The sequence below is a fragment of the Chelonoidis abingdonii genome, chromosome 6, assembly GCF_003597395.2.
Source record: "Chelonoidis abingdonii isolate Lonesome George chromosome 6, CheloAbing_2.0, whole genome shotgun sequence".
Taxonomy (NCBI): domain Eukaryota; kingdom Metazoa; phylum Chordata; order Testudines; family Testudinidae; genus Chelonoidis; species Chelonoidis abingdonii.
Window position 1 is genome coordinate 45,862,346 of NC_133774.1, and position 15,426 is coordinate 45,877,771.

At 38.8% G+C, this 15,426-nt stretch overlaps 1 protein-coding gene across 3 annotated transcripts in view; it reads right to left on the minus strand.

Annotated features, from left to right (window-relative positions):
* TENT2 (terminal nucleotidyltransferase 2) overlaps nucleotides 1-15,426 on the minus strand; it is a 79,333-nt gene that overhangs the window by 52,929 nt on the left and 10,978 nt on the right. For all 3 annotated transcript variants that reach the window (XM_032765005.2, XM_032765007.2, XM_032765006.2), the window contains exons 4-8: nucleotides 14,720-14,969; nucleotides 12,904-13,018; nucleotides 12,700-12,791; nucleotides 11,438-11,504; nucleotides 9,744-9,813 (exon numbers count right to left, since the gene is read on the minus strand). In XM_032765005.2, coding sequence (XP_032620896.1) covers nucleotides 9,744-9,813; nucleotides 11,438-11,504; nucleotides 12,700-12,791; nucleotides 12,904-13,018; nucleotides 14,720-14,969 — 594 coding nt within the window. The remainder of the gene's footprint in view (nucleotides 1-9,743; nucleotides 9,814-11,437; nucleotides 11,505-12,699; nucleotides 12,792-12,903; nucleotides 13,019-14,719; nucleotides 14,970-15,426) is intronic.

Consider the following 15,426-nt stretch of genomic DNA (forward strand, 5'->3'; position numbering starts at 1 on the left):
GAAATTTCCACTACCTGCGTCTGACGAAGTGGGTATTCACCCACGAAAGCTCACGCTCCAAAACGTCTGTTAGTCTATAAGGTGCCACAGGATTCTCTGCTGCTTTTACAGATCCAGACTAACACAGCTACCCCTCTGATACTAAACACTCCTTACTTTGCTTTGATTTTAACAGCCATCTCCTTTTTTAATTTTTTTAATCTATTTATGAAGCTTTAATAGGTTTACAAATCATTGTCATATAGAGATCAAAAACAAAATCATTTCAGCAGTGAGCTTTTGTTTAAAGAAACATTACACAGTAATATAATCATGAGATCGCTGTTTAATAACCTCTGTTTGGGAGAAAATCCCTTTCACATGTTACTTACATTTCCTTTATAATAATTTATAGGATTATTTGTTATATTGTTGGAGACAGAAGTATGCCAATTAAGCTATCAATTCTGAATATCTGCAGAACATGCTATACTGGTAAAGGAATTTTTATTTTGTTAATTGCTTTAAAAACAGCCCATTGTATCCGACATATTATTTGAAAACCTATATCAGAGTTAAATCTTACTCTTTCAGAAGTCAGAGAACAATAAAGCCCCACAAAGTAAACAGAAAATCAGCAAAGTCTGAGTTAGTATTTAGTAGATATTGTAAATAATGTGAAAACACCGCTGGGAATATTAATGGCCATTTAATTGCACTGAACTAAATACGCTTCCTAGGAGCAGCTGGGAAAAACAGAAGATGCCTGGTTTATACAGGGTTAGTCCTCTAGGTATTCATTGCCTGGTTCATTTTTTGATCTCTGTATGGGTAAGTGCATGGGTACATGCACATGTGAGTTAATGAAGAGTGTGGGAGAGAAAGAGGTTGATGGGATAAGATGGAAAAGTAGTACGTCATGGAGATTTTAGGAGAAGAGGGAGACAGTAATGTACACAATTAGGGAAAGAATTACGTGAAGGAAAGGAGGGAAGAAAGGATAAGACACTGAAGACTATTCAGGAAAGATGTATCACCTTTAGGGAAATTTTCTGATGAAAAACTTAGTTTTGTCAAAAAATGCCTATTCAGTAGAACAAAATCTTTTGTCAAATCTGTACTAGAACTGGAAAAATCTTCATAGAAACACAGCAGAACACAGGACACTCTGCCTCCTCCGCCTCCCCTCTAGCTCAGGAGAACAAGCAGTACCGCTCTGGGTCCCAGAGCTTGGTAGTTAGCAGGGAGGAATAGCCGCTCAGCTCTCTGCCTTTCTGGTAGTTACTCTCAAAGAAGGCTCCTGTCAATTTCAGAAGAGAAATTGACAAGAGCCTTCCTTCAAGGTGGCCAGGAAGCAGGGAAAAAATAGTTTTCTTTTTTTTGAAACAAAATTTTTCTCAAAATCCCTTGCCGTGAAAGTTATTTTCCCTATAACTAGATTGAATCAAAAAAAAGAAAGAAGGTCTAACAAAAGCAATAAAACATAGAAAGTATTGCTGACAATGCTACAACTAAAAATACACAAATAGTACAACAGCTGTTTAATTCCCATAAGCTACAGGTGTTGGCAGTATAGTTTTCTTGGGTGATAAATTTGCCCAGGGGCTAATAGATGACAAGTAAGTTTTTCAGTCCCTGATTGTAAAGAGTTTCCACTTTGTGTGTTGATGTTAAGATTATGGGAATGTATCAGGTGAAACTTTACATAGTAGTATTACCAGCAAAACTAGTATGAACTGTAAGCTTATCAGAATATTTATGAAAACTACCTAATATGGTCATTTTCATACTTATTCTTAGGGTTTGGGGTTTTTTAAACTTGCTGTTACATAAAGATAACTACATCTAATCACTTAAGTTTCTCACTTGTGTGTTACTACTAAATGCACACAGGAGACCACTGTGGTATCTGGGCAAACTTTACATGATGCCTGCTTTTACTTCACTATTTGGATAATTTATCCACGGTTTACCTACAATTGATCATTTTATTCAACTATTTTAAAAGTAATATTTTGCATATTTTGATCTTGTGTCCTACAGTCCTATACCCTATCCAACAGACCACCTTTTGTCCTATTTTGAACCTCATTGTAAATGGAAAAAGTATGTAATGAAATTCCAGTTGCATTCTGGATTAAAAAATGCTAAGTATAGCAAAATTGGAAGGTAGTTGCTAATAAAAACTGAGGAGATACTAGATTTTGTAGTACCAAAGGGGATATAGTTGGGGTTTTTGATCTGATCGTAGTGGATCTCTCCAAGGAAGGTCTCAATAAAAGTTTTGGGTTCCCCACCCCAGGACAGGATGAAGGGGGAAAAAGCAGGAGGGGAAAACAGGAAGAAAGGGGGCAATAAGCAGAAAATAGCTGAATATTAGAAAGCTGCTCAGGGAACACTCTATTAAGAATGATTAGAGTATAGTCATCATATGAAAACGATATACAAACTGTCTTCCTATCTTAACATACAGGCCCATAAATTTAGAAAGACTTGGACTCCATTCCTATATTTTGTCACTAATGTAATGCTTTTACATGTAATCTTTTTTCCAAGTAAGCACTCATATATTGAAAACTTAGCTAGGGTAACAGGATATAAATAGCTATACTGTACAGCTTCTCAGTGCATCCCTCTTATTTGGCTAATGTGATTTTCATATTCATTCACAAATTTCACAAGAACTTTTTTGCATCCATTATGCTTTCATTGAGATGTTTATTTTTTCACTTAGATACACATTGTTTTTCCTTAAGTGTTTTAAAAAAATAAAAATTAAATACTAAACCAAGTATTTAATGCACGTGCATAATCCTTGTACTATACAGTTAGCATAGAAAGTCCATAATTTTTGCTACAAATTCAACATCTCTCTCCACAAAGTATTTAGAATGTTAATTTTGATTCAAACCAGACTCTATAGTTTATGCATAATGATTAAAAAAAACAATAAGTTTTTATAAAAAATGATGTTCATTTGATGTAAAACTGTCTTTACAACAAAGTACAAAGATCAGTTACTTACCCTATAGTAAATATGGTTCTTTGAGATATTACTACTGTGGATCCCACTGTAAGTGTGCATATGGATCACACACTGTGAACCTAAGCACCCCTGTATTCACACCCTACACACTACTGTAATAATCTTTGTACAAAATATGCCTTGTGAAGCATTTGAAAAGTTAATAACTCACTGATCATTAATATTCTTGTGTGAGGTACGTATGCAGTGTGTATTGAGAGTTATGAATATATGCTGGAATGATTAATAAAATGTGTTTAAACCAGGCATGCCAGGGGAAGTTGGTAACCAGGTCTGCCCTACACAAAGGAATGCGTATTTGCTTCTGTGACCAGCCTGGTGATCAGGCAGAGACAATGAAGACCCATTTTTACATATCAGGTAAACACAGCTATAAAGCTAACAAGTGGGGGAGGAGACAGCATGGCATCTACGTCCCAGCAGGAGAGAGAAGCTTGGTCTGGTTTTTACTTTTCAAACAATACACTGCAGAAGTTTACTGGTCTATAAAGATGGGGTGAGGTGGATGGGCTGAAGCTCAAGTGATAAGCAATTGAATCAACTGATTGTATACAGCGTTACTGTATCATCAAAGTTTACAGGGTGAAGTCTTTCCTGAAAAAAGAACAAGAAGTACTTGTGGCACCTTAGAGACTAACAAATTTATTTGAACATAAGCTTTCGTGGGCTAAAACCCACTTCAGCAGATGCATGCAGTGGAAAATTCAGTAGGAAGATATATATACACACAGAGAACACGAAAAAATGGGTGTTGCCATCAATATAGCACAAGTAGAGTAGGGGCGTTAGGGGATGAGAGCTGAGGAAGCGTTGTTCTAAGTCAGCCATAAAAATGTTGGCGTAGCGTGGGGCCATGTGGGTACCCATAGAAGTGCCACCAACTTTAAGGTATACATTGTCCCCAAATGTGAAATAGTTGTAGGTGAGGATGACATCTTCATCACCTGGCCCCATGGAAAAGAAGCCCTTGAGGAATTCCACCATGATTTCAACAATTTCCATCCCACCTTCACCGTCTCGTGGAGACTCCACACGAGGAGTCGACTGTCTGCACACTACGAGTATTTAATAGGCGATGGTCACGATAAAGACACCACCCGTATGCCGGAAACTACTGAGCTGCAAATACTTATCTACATGCCTGCCAGCTGTCGCATCGGAGGTCACAGCCACATCGATCCGGATTATGCTAACAGCGAAGCTCTAAGATACAACCACAATTTGTTCTAATTCCCGCTCAGACAAAACTAAAACATATACAAGAGTGCTTTGAAAGAAGGTAGTCAAGATGTTCTTAAAACTACAATAAACCACCTGATGGAAGTGAAGTAAACATATTGACAAGCCAGAAAGAAGTACCAGAGTTCACTCTACTCATGACAGACCGCAACAAAGAAGTAACAGAACGCCACGGCCTCACCTAGCCCCGCAAACTTAAGCCTCTCCAGGCATTATCGAAGTATCTTCGAAACCTATCCTGAGAGGACGCCCCTTTCACTCTTCAAAGGACTTGGAGATCAGCCCCTCAACCTGAAAGGCAATATCACAGGCAACCACACCAATAAACACACGTAGCCCGAGAACCTATCCTTGCAGACAAGCCTGTTGCAACTCTGTCCACTTATGCTATTAAGGGGACACCATCATAGGACCTAGATCACATCAGCCAGTGTCCATCGAGAGGCTCGGTTCAGCCTGCAAGCATGCTCCCTAATGATGATATATGCCATCAGTGTGCCACAATGCCTCTGCCATGTACACTGCCAAAACCGACGTTTCTGACTCAAAAGAGTAAATGGAACAAATCAGACGTGCATAGAATTATAACATTCAAGTAAGAACCCATGTGTGAGAAGAGCACTTCGAACCTCCTCCTTGGTACTGGTTACAGACCGTACAGTCGCAACGCTTGCTCCAACTCAAAAACCTTCTAAAACAGGACTCCAACGAGAAACTGCAGAACTGGAATTAATTTGCAAACTGGACACCATTAAATTAGGCTTAAATAAAGACTGGGAGTGGATGGGTCATTACACAAAGTAAAAACTATTTCTCCATGCTAATTTTCCCCCTACTGTTACTCACATCTTCTTGCCAACTGTTTGAAATGGGCCATTCTGATTATCTCTACAAAAGTTTTTTTTCTCCTGCTGATAATAGCCCACCTTAATTGATAAGTTTCTTTAGAGTTGGTATTGTAACACTCATTTTTTCGTGTTCTCTGTGTATATATATCTTCCTACTGTATTTTCCACTGCATGCATCCGATGAAGTGGGTTTTAGTGCACAAAAGCTTATACCCAAATAAATTTATCAGTCTCGAAGGTGCCACAAGTACTCCTCATTCTTTTTGCTGATACAGACAAACCCAGCTACCACTCTGAAATCTTTTCTGAAAGTTAACGATACACCAGACCAGTGATGATGATGATGATGATGATGATATGTATGTATTAACACTATGTGAGGAAATATGAGTATTTAATTATATTGTACTTTAAAGTCTGTGCCCAAATAGAAACAGGTTCCCTCTCAGCCAGGAGAGAAGGCAGCTATCTACCAGTCTCCAATGAAATTAAGTAAAGCGTGACCAAAAAACTATAGAAGTGCCATTTATGTAAGCAGTGGGATGGGAAGTCCACAGGAAGGGAAGAACAGCATGAGGTAATCTTGCCTCTTGAAACAAGATCACTGAAATTTGGAAGATATAAGCAAGGACAGAAGCCACATTTGACATCCATCACTAAACAGACAAGGGAACAGTGGAGAAAAATGTGTCTTTCAACCAAGGTTGTATTGAAGTCTCTGGAAACTGAAAATAAAGTGAGAATCTGCTTAGGCCAAGATCTTTCACTCACAAAAGACAAGCGATGCCAGCACCTTGTGCTTCTGTGGAAAATCCTGAGAAACTCAGCCATGACTGGGAAGACCGAAGACTGGTGTGAGAAACCATCGTGAACAAAGCCTGTCCCTTGCTAGTTTATCTTTTAGATACCCATTTTCCCTTTTGATTTGCTTGTAATCTTTTCTAACTATTTCTTTTACTTGGCATCACTTAAATGTATTAACAATAGGACACAGGTTAGGTTTTTTTTTTTTGGTTTTTTTTTTGTTTGTTTGTTTTTTTTACTGTAAACCAATTCTGTGCTGTCTCTGCAGGAAAGGATATATTTATTTCAGTTAAATTAATAAATTCTGATGTGCTTTTGTTCCTATAAAAAGACACACAGACCTTCTTATTTCTCTAAATTGTCCAAGCGAGGGCTGGACATAGAGCACAAGGTTTTGGGAAAATCTGGGACTGGGAGCATGTTGGGGTCACCTTGCTGGTTGTAACCAAGGCTGACAGAAACCAGAGTGGGTCTGTAGACAGGCTGCTCAGGTCAGAATTGCTGAACCAGTGCTGGCTGCATAGCACACAGACACTCAGCGTATGACCTGCATGCTTGTTGCTGACTCAGTGTCCCAGATAGTGAGTTACAGTGGCAAAGCACTGAGAGGCACTAAGTGTTACAGGGTAAGAAGTGACATCCCTTCCCTGCTCTGAATCGCACATGCACAAACTTAAAATCTTTTCAACAGTGATATCCAGCAGGGCTGCACATGTGTCTGTGCTGCCTCATGTTCCTGTGCAATGGCCATGTCCCGTCCCTTCCCCTCCCTCAGTTCCCTCATAATTCAAAGCCCTTGACTGCCGAGGACTACAAAAGGAGGGATGGAGAATGGGTCATGGGACCCACACTTACCACAATAGCTTAAAGAACCACTGCTACTATAGAAAGGCAAGGTATGGTGGCACAAGGAGCATCAGCTGAATCAGTTGAACAGAAATGGAAGTACAGCTTTCCCAAACTTGGCATCAGATCTAGCTAAATCCAGTGAATAATGCTTGACATACATGAGTGGGTTGCTCTGTGTAACTACCTTGCAAATTTCAGTACATTTTAGAAGTAGGCTACAGATGTCACCAAGGCTCTGCTGGAGTGAACCTTGATAATCATTAGGATAGGCACAACAGCCAGCTGGTAACACAATTAGATACAAAGACTACTTAAACGGATAATGGAGTGCATGAAGTAGCCTGTCCCTATAGCCACAAATAGAAAAGGAGACATTCTGAAAGATTTGGGCCTGTCAATGTAATAAAGAGCTCTGAATATGTCCAGAGTATGTAGCTTTTTCTCCTCTGGTGTGGAGTTTCAGGAAGAACAGATCAAATTCTGTTCTGGCCAAATTGATTATCACCGAAAAGACTGTTTTGAGAGTAAGACTGTAGATGGAGCTCTCTGAGAGAGGTTTGAAGGGAAGCTCCACAAGCTTTGAAAGGACAACACTGAGGTTCCACATGGAAGAAGGTTCTCTAACCAGTAGATAAGTAAGCATTAGTCTCAAGAAATTTGGATACCATTAGATGAGAGAAGATGGAGAGCAATTTTATCACAGACCAGAACCCCACTGTGCTAGGTGCTCTACAAACAGACATTCCCTGCCCCCAAAGAGGTTACAATTCAAGTACAAAGGCAAAAGACAACAGAGGATAGAGGCAGATAGGAAGTACAAGGAAACAGTGAGTCAGTATTGGCCAGCAGGATAGGTAGTGGTCTCAGCACAACAGCAGCATAACCATTGCCAAGTTTTGTGTAGGCCTCATGGCAAGGTAGAATTTTAAGGCGGTTTTAAAGGAGGATAATGAGTTAGTTTTGCAGATGTTTAAGGTAAGCTCTTACCAAGCATCAGGGGCAGCACAGGAGAAAGGATGAAGGTGCTCGTTTTCTTACTATGTGGGATGAGGCTCTGCATTTCTCAACACATGGAAGAGTAGATCGCAGCAGCGCCAGTAAGGCCAAGGTGACAGATTACAAGGTTACTGTCCCAGTTACAGTACTCCTGTCCACTGCTAGTCACATATCAGTGCCCAGTACAGAAAGAAACCTAGAGGGAACTCTGGGAACATTCTGACCCACAAAGGAGGATTCCCTAATTGAAGTAGGGAAGAGTAGCTTGGAGATGGCAAAGAGGAGTATCTCTCTTTCAAAGGCTTCTTCTCTCCACTAGAACCAAGATTATGGTGCCTGGTTACAGGGAGGCACTTGCCATGGATAGGCTCCTCAACTCTGAGTTGGAGGATTTCTCTTCCCCAGGGCAAGATATGACTTTCATGGATTGCTCAAGTAGAAGTAATTTGAACCTGATGTGTCTCAGTTTTTGAGTGCAGGATGAGAAGATGCAGCGGAAACCAAAAAAAAACAAAAAAAAAAAAAACGCTTGCTGGGGATGTCCCCGCCCTGAAGCAGAAGAGACATCTGCTAAGCCCATCAATGAAGAGCATATGACTATCACATGAAAGATAGGGTTTAAACCCCATGGATTTAGAGTTTGTCATGATGACAGTTGGTGCAAAATGCCTTGCCCTACTCTACAGGGGGAATATGGGGTACATACCCATTTTTTTAAACATCTAAGTCAAAGATAACAAGAAGTGAAGCAGAGTTTCTTCACAAAACAAAGTTTGAAGCTCAAGAAGTGTAGTGGGTTGAACATTTGCCAGGTTCCTTTTTGCTGCCACAGACAGTAAGAGGCAACGGAGGGAGGGTTGCAGACGTTCTGTCCTTTATGTCTTGGTACGGGAACATGAGATGGCACAAGGGGCATGTGAAGCACCGACAGATACTGCAATTCAAAAGATTCTGAGCTTGTGTATGTGAGGCACATTGATATCTACAGTGGGATCCACACTGCCACACTCAAAGAAATCATGAAACACTTAAACGGTGAAAACATCTTGAATTTTTTCCCCTTTGAATTTTATCCTGCAATGAAGTAACTATTAACTAGAGCTGTTTGAGAATTTTTTCTAAGATGTCGTTTCTTTGGAAAAATGCCAATTTTTGCAGAATGCACCAGAAACTACACTTCTGGTGGGAAAGATGCCTCAGGCCAAAACCAGACACCACCCCCCACCTCAGAATAGCCCAGTCGTTACGGCGCTCACCTGGGAAGTCGGATGTACAGGTTCAAGTTTCTGCTCTGCCTGATTTGGAGCACAGGCTTAAACATGGGTCTTCCATATCCCAGGCGAATGTTCTAGCTCACAGGCTATTTACTACTCTGTAGCGGATGACTCGCTCTCCTCTGTTTGACCAGTTCCACTTTGCATAAATAAGTAAATATTCAATAGCTCAGAGATAGAGTTTGATTCTCTGTCTCTGCAGTTAGAATATTCACCTGGAATGACTGGAACCTGAATATCCACTTCCCAGGTAAGCCTCCTAACCACAGGAATACTAGCTATTCTGGGTGGGAGCGCTCACTGGTTTTTCACAAAAGATTTCAAGAGGTCTCTGATATGTGCCAACGTGGAACTGGAAATTTTCAAAATCTCAAACATGTTTGCAGGATGAGAAAAGGTTCTCACCCAGATGTACTATTAACTAAGGCCTTTAAGAGACAAAATGCTGTGTAAATGATAATATGTGATGTGGTGCTGCTATTTATTCACATCATAAAAACTCAACAGCTAGAGGGGCTGTTGAGAATTGCTTAAGGCCAGGAAGGAGATAAGTTGACATTATCATTGTGCTAGCTGACAAGATCTACGATCTGATTACACGTCACAAATACGAAGCATGATTTTAATGGGACTACACAAGTGCAAAGTACATGTTTAAGAACTTTACTGTATCAGGCCTAAGAAAGGATGTTAATTTGAAGTACTTGCCTGACTTTATCCCTGAACTTCACTATTGGCACTTTTGCTCGAATCAGCTGAGGTCTCTCAATGTAGTTTGCTGAAAAGGAGGAAAAATATATTCAGTGAAGTGTCATGTAAGACGTTGACTGTAAGAAAACTGGATCCTAAAGTGGTAGTCAGATCGTTCACACTTAGTAAATAGGAGCTGACTAGTGAACTTAGCTAAAGTGATATAATGAAGTCCAATATGAACTTTTGCAGTAAACCTAGAAGAACTACTAGCTGAAATATAATCTAGGTGATTATAAGAAAAAATTCAAGTTAACTTCATTTCTACTGGAAAAAAACATTAGTCGAAGTTTTTCAATGGGACACGAGATACAAGCAGATTAATCCTAAAAAGATCAATTCTTCAAATGCTACATTGAATAGTCCTTGCTCACATGAAAAGGACCATTGGGGACAGCTCAGCGGTTTGAGCATTGGCCTGCTAAACCCAGGGGTGAGAGTTCAATCCTTGAGGGGGCGATTTCGAGATTGGTCCTGCTTTGAGCAGGGGGCTGGACTAGATGATATCTTGAAGTCCCTTCCAACCCAAATAATCTATGATTCTAAGTCAACGAAACTGCTTATATTAGTGCTACTTACTTTGCAAGAGGTACAAAACCAGACCTAAAACTTGGAAGCCAGACCCACAGTCTGCTGATATACAGCAAAACAGACTAGCACTGAGCTGTGGGTGTGAGATGTAACTAGCCTGTCTAATTTTTAATCTTTTCCCTTAGTACTTAGGATTTTTTAATCTATATTTTGTTAGATTAGTACTTCGATTTTGTCTTAACACAAGAATTGAATCTTCATTATACATACATACTGTACTTAAAACTCTCTGCAGGAACTGTTAATTTGGTTAATTGACTGTGTTCTAAGAAAGATGTTCGCTAGCATTCTATCGACATAGAAGACAAGTTATTGTTATTTTTGCAATTAGGACAACTCTTTCCATCAAAGGAGAGTAGGGGAGACAGACCACACCTGCACTTTGTTTTTTGGGAGCTAGGACATATCTTCCCAGAGGCATCTCTCACTCAGCAATAATCAGGAGAGACAGAGAGAGAAAAGCTGAGTCCAAAGGAGCTTAACCATTACGGAAAACCATCAGGGAACAGAGCTTTTAATAGTCTTCACTATGTTAGCAAAATCTGGGACTACTTGAACTTTGCATGCTTTCTGTATCAGACAACAATTTTATTTTCCTTTTTCGCTACTGTAAATTAAGCCAGAAGTAGAAAGTATAAGGAAAATAAAGGTAAGAACATTTTGTTCTTACCTTTAAGATCACTTTATATTAACTTATTCCTCACTATAATACTATAATCTATAATCTAGATTAAGCAGTTTCTCTTCATGTTTACAATCAGGTTCTCAGTAACCTAAAGATGTAAGGTTTGGGTTGCAAACACTAGAGGGGAACATTATTTTTAATAAACTAATCTTCCCAGTGAAATTTAAAAAGTCATGTCTATCCGATTTTAGAATCTGGAAAGGCCTCTCCAACTACTGTACCACTTACCCCTTCTGATAAGATACCGTATATTATGTGATATTTTTATCCCATATGATTGGAATCTAGACAACATATACATATAAAGGTAGCTTTAATGAACTATCCATTTTGCCTCCAGAATTACAAACACTGTTACCAATTGTCTAGGACTTACAAAGTTTAGTACAGAAGAGTTTTTGGACTAAGCTGAGTATATGCCTTGCTTCAGTCTTCTGATTTACCTGAAAATATGAAATTTAAGATACAGAACATAAGTACGTGACCCCTTCTCTTTCCCTATTTATACAACATTTACAATGAATGGAAAAAATCTGATATTTTAGGAGATGAGCATGTAAAAACCTATCAGCATTCAGGAAGTTTATCAAAGCCTTTATAATATTTTCTTTAGCAACAGCTAAAATATTTCATACAGAGTATTGCTTATCATGCATCACAGTCACACCAGAGAACAACTATGACAGGAAACTAACCCATATCTGAAGAAACTGGAGTTTTGCAACATTCGCTTTAATTGATATTACTTACAAGAATACTCCAGAATCCTCTACTTAAGACTTAGTTTTACTATTCTTTTTCTCTGAACTTAGCTTCCTCTCACTATATGTAGTAAAGTACAATAAATACATTTTAGTGATGATATATTACATAATAAGTTCTCTTACTGTGGCAACTCAGTAAAATTATCAAATCTCTATTCCCTCTTAAAAAGTTCACATTCTTTTTTTTTTTCTCAATAGGATTTTGTATCACGGAAAGTTTGTCTCGCTGTCTCATAACAATGCAAATAGCTGTCACCACTATATGTAACCTGGACTTGAAGTCATTTTCACTTTTGAGAACTTTTTTCCTACTGAAGTAAAGTACACTTATTGAAAAATCTAAGATACGGAAGGTACAGCAATATTCGCTATTTCTGCCTTACTTGATGTGGCAATTAAGAAAAAAACCTCACTTATTAGAACTATCAGTCTTGTGCCTTTAAAAAAAAAAAAAGGAAGAGTACAGAACTGGGAAACAGGATATTTGGGTTGTATTCCCAGCTATGTCACAGATTTTCCGGTGTGATTTTGGGCAACTAACTGATCTCTCTGTGTTTCAGTTCTGCCTATTTGTAAAATTAAGGTAACTGCTTTACAGGGCTGTTGCATGAAGCTATATTAAGATTTGTAAAGTATTCTGAGAGCCACAGATCAAAGCTCTAGCAATGTGAAATATAATTGTTAAATAGAAGGTTTTCACACCTCCTATATAACTCTCAATTTCTTACATGGGTGGATTCCAAAAACAGACTTAATCCACTAAACAAAAACCAAATGTTTCTAGGTAATATCTTGAAAGGGACAATTTGCTTTATTACAGAGTTCACTGTGTTAACAGTCTTCCCATTTTAATATGTTTTTTAAAGCAACTTACCGGCTCCTCTTTAACTACCAGGCACAGGTCACCATCACTGCTACGAGTACCGAATCCATTCAGTGAGGATCCAACCAAGAAGAGTCTGCTCTCTGTAGCAACAGAACCATAGAATGAAGCTTGAGGATTTTTCTTAACTCGAACAAAATCATATCACTGAAACCTGTATCTTCAAATATGTATTAAAAGCCTGAAATAACATACGTGGAAAAATTTGCTGAATTTCCTTCTGGAGTTCCGTTCGGCAGAGCTCTTTTTTGTTCAAGTCGCAGGTTTGTTGCTGACATGCTTGAAACAACTCCAGAACCTGTTGACTTAACTTAACACCCCCCACAAAAAAAAAACACCTTTATAATGGGTGAAAAATTCCTGCGAAAAATACAGTTATATGAAAAACGGAAGACAGAATACATCATAATTAAGAGGCAATAACATACATATATGTCTATATTAGCTTCCAAAGTCTATTCACTCTTAGAGCCTTATCCAGCTCAAATTCACCCACACAAGACTGGTTTGGCCAACATGTGGAGAGAGGCTATTCATCCACAGCAAGCCAATTTTCATCTTCAGCCAGGCAATATCTGCAACCGTCCAAGCAAAGAGCAGCCCTAAAGGCTACAAATATTTTCTATTGACTCATAAACAAATAGGAACTTTAAAATTATATCAGGAAAAAACAAATAAAAAAAAACTGATTTGAAGACAGTTTGCATGAGAGGAAAAATCAAAACACTAGCTATCTGTCAGAAAAATTCTGGTTTTATTTGGAAACAAGCATCGTTAGTTTCTCTTAATCTACTTTATAGCTATGCATCATAATCATCATCATCTTGAGGTAAATATTTTCACAGTAGTATAACAAGATCTGTCTCAATACATTCTTGACCTTATTAAAAATGAAAATTCTAACATGGCACTTCCCTGTTTGTTACATAATGCACTACAGTCTTTCAATTTCAAAAGAAAAGGCTGCAGCAGGCTTTGTTCTTATTTTGTGGCTCTGATATCATTATATCCAGAGGTGGTGCTAGCTCATTGGGGGCCCCAAGCAGGAATATTTTTGCCACCCCCAAACACATACTGAAAAGTGAATAGGAGGCACCCTTGAGCTGCTCAAGACCCTAAGCAATTGCTTAGTCTGCTTATGCCTACCACCAGCTCGGATTATATCTGCTATGCCCCTCCTCCCACACATCCTAGAAGATGCAGGATACAGCAAAAAGTGCTTTTTCCTCCCTTACACAGCCTCAGAACTGGAATGATAAATTCTCCCTCACCTCCTCCCGGTTTCGGTAGAGAGGCTTCTTTACAGCTCTCTTATTACACTACAAAAGGAGCAATCTCCCACGCTACTGGGTTTCTTTCCTTATTAGTCCTATCTCTGCCATTTCACATGTGATGCAACCAATGGAGACCGCTATGATTTGCACTCTGCCTGACCCATACGCAGATTTCATGAGATCCACATGTAGGAAGAAAACAGGGAAGTAGCATAGAGCTACAGACATTCTCTGTCCCTTCCAAGAACACACCCCAGCAGCCATGTTTTTAAACCCAGCAGCTGATGCCACCATAAAATTCCAAAAAAAGTTTTCCTGGCAGACTGAGAGACAAGAGTCTCCTTACCAGCTGGAGAACAGACTTAAATTAGTTAATGTTTGTAAGTGCTCTGTAAAACCATCATGCAAGTGACAAGTAGTAGTATCATGAGCTCATTTAAATTTGTTAATAGATCACTGAAGATTAGAGTTGGAAGAGACCCCCTGCTCAAAGCAGGACCAAGCCCAATTAAATCATTCCAGCCAGGGCTTTGTCAAGCCAGGCCTTAAAAACCTCTAAGGATAGAGATTCCATGAACTCCCTAGGTAACCCTTTTTAAACAGAACGGTGTCTTACCTTTAATACTTAAGAAAAAATCACTAGCATTAAATGTTTTCTTTATACTTTTTTCATATAAATGATAAAATATGAATATCTCACAAGAAGAAAGTAAAACTCAGGCCTGTGTTAACATTACCTTATCTTTGGCCACAGGGAGCGTGGTTTCTATAGGGTCTGGAAATGGAGCATCTCGCAAGGGTGGAACACATCCAGTCAAATCTGGTATGTAATGTGCATGAAACAATGGTGAAGGAATTGATCCTGGGAATGAGTATCTGCGTTCTTCTGGTAAAGGCACTGTTTGGTTAACTAGAGTTGACTCACAATGAGGTGAGTGAAACCGCTGACGTTTGACATCATAAGGAACATTTTGTTCACTTAGCCTCCTGCAAAAAACAAAGACAGTATCCCTCCAGCTTGTAATTTAAACTAGTACCAACATCCAATAATGAATTACTTAAAGTAGAGCCTGAAGTACAAATACTAACAGTTAATTACAGTGAATATTTCAGCAAAACCAAGTTTTTTTAAAAAACAAGAGGCATGCCCATCCTAGATACTAAGTAAATCAAAATCTTGAATGGAGAACATATGAGAATGAATAACCGCTGAAGTGCAGTCATCTCTGAAGTGCAATGCACCATCAGCTGCTTAATGGCACAATTTACATTATACAATAGGAAAATGAATATCATCGTCAACTGAAACTAAATGGTGAATTTGGTTAGGCAAAAATATAACTAACCAAGCTGAAGTCTGGTCAGGCTATTTTTATGAAAAGTAACCTACTTTTTTTCTGAAATACTCACTACTGAAAAGTGTGTTTTTGTAATTACATCAACA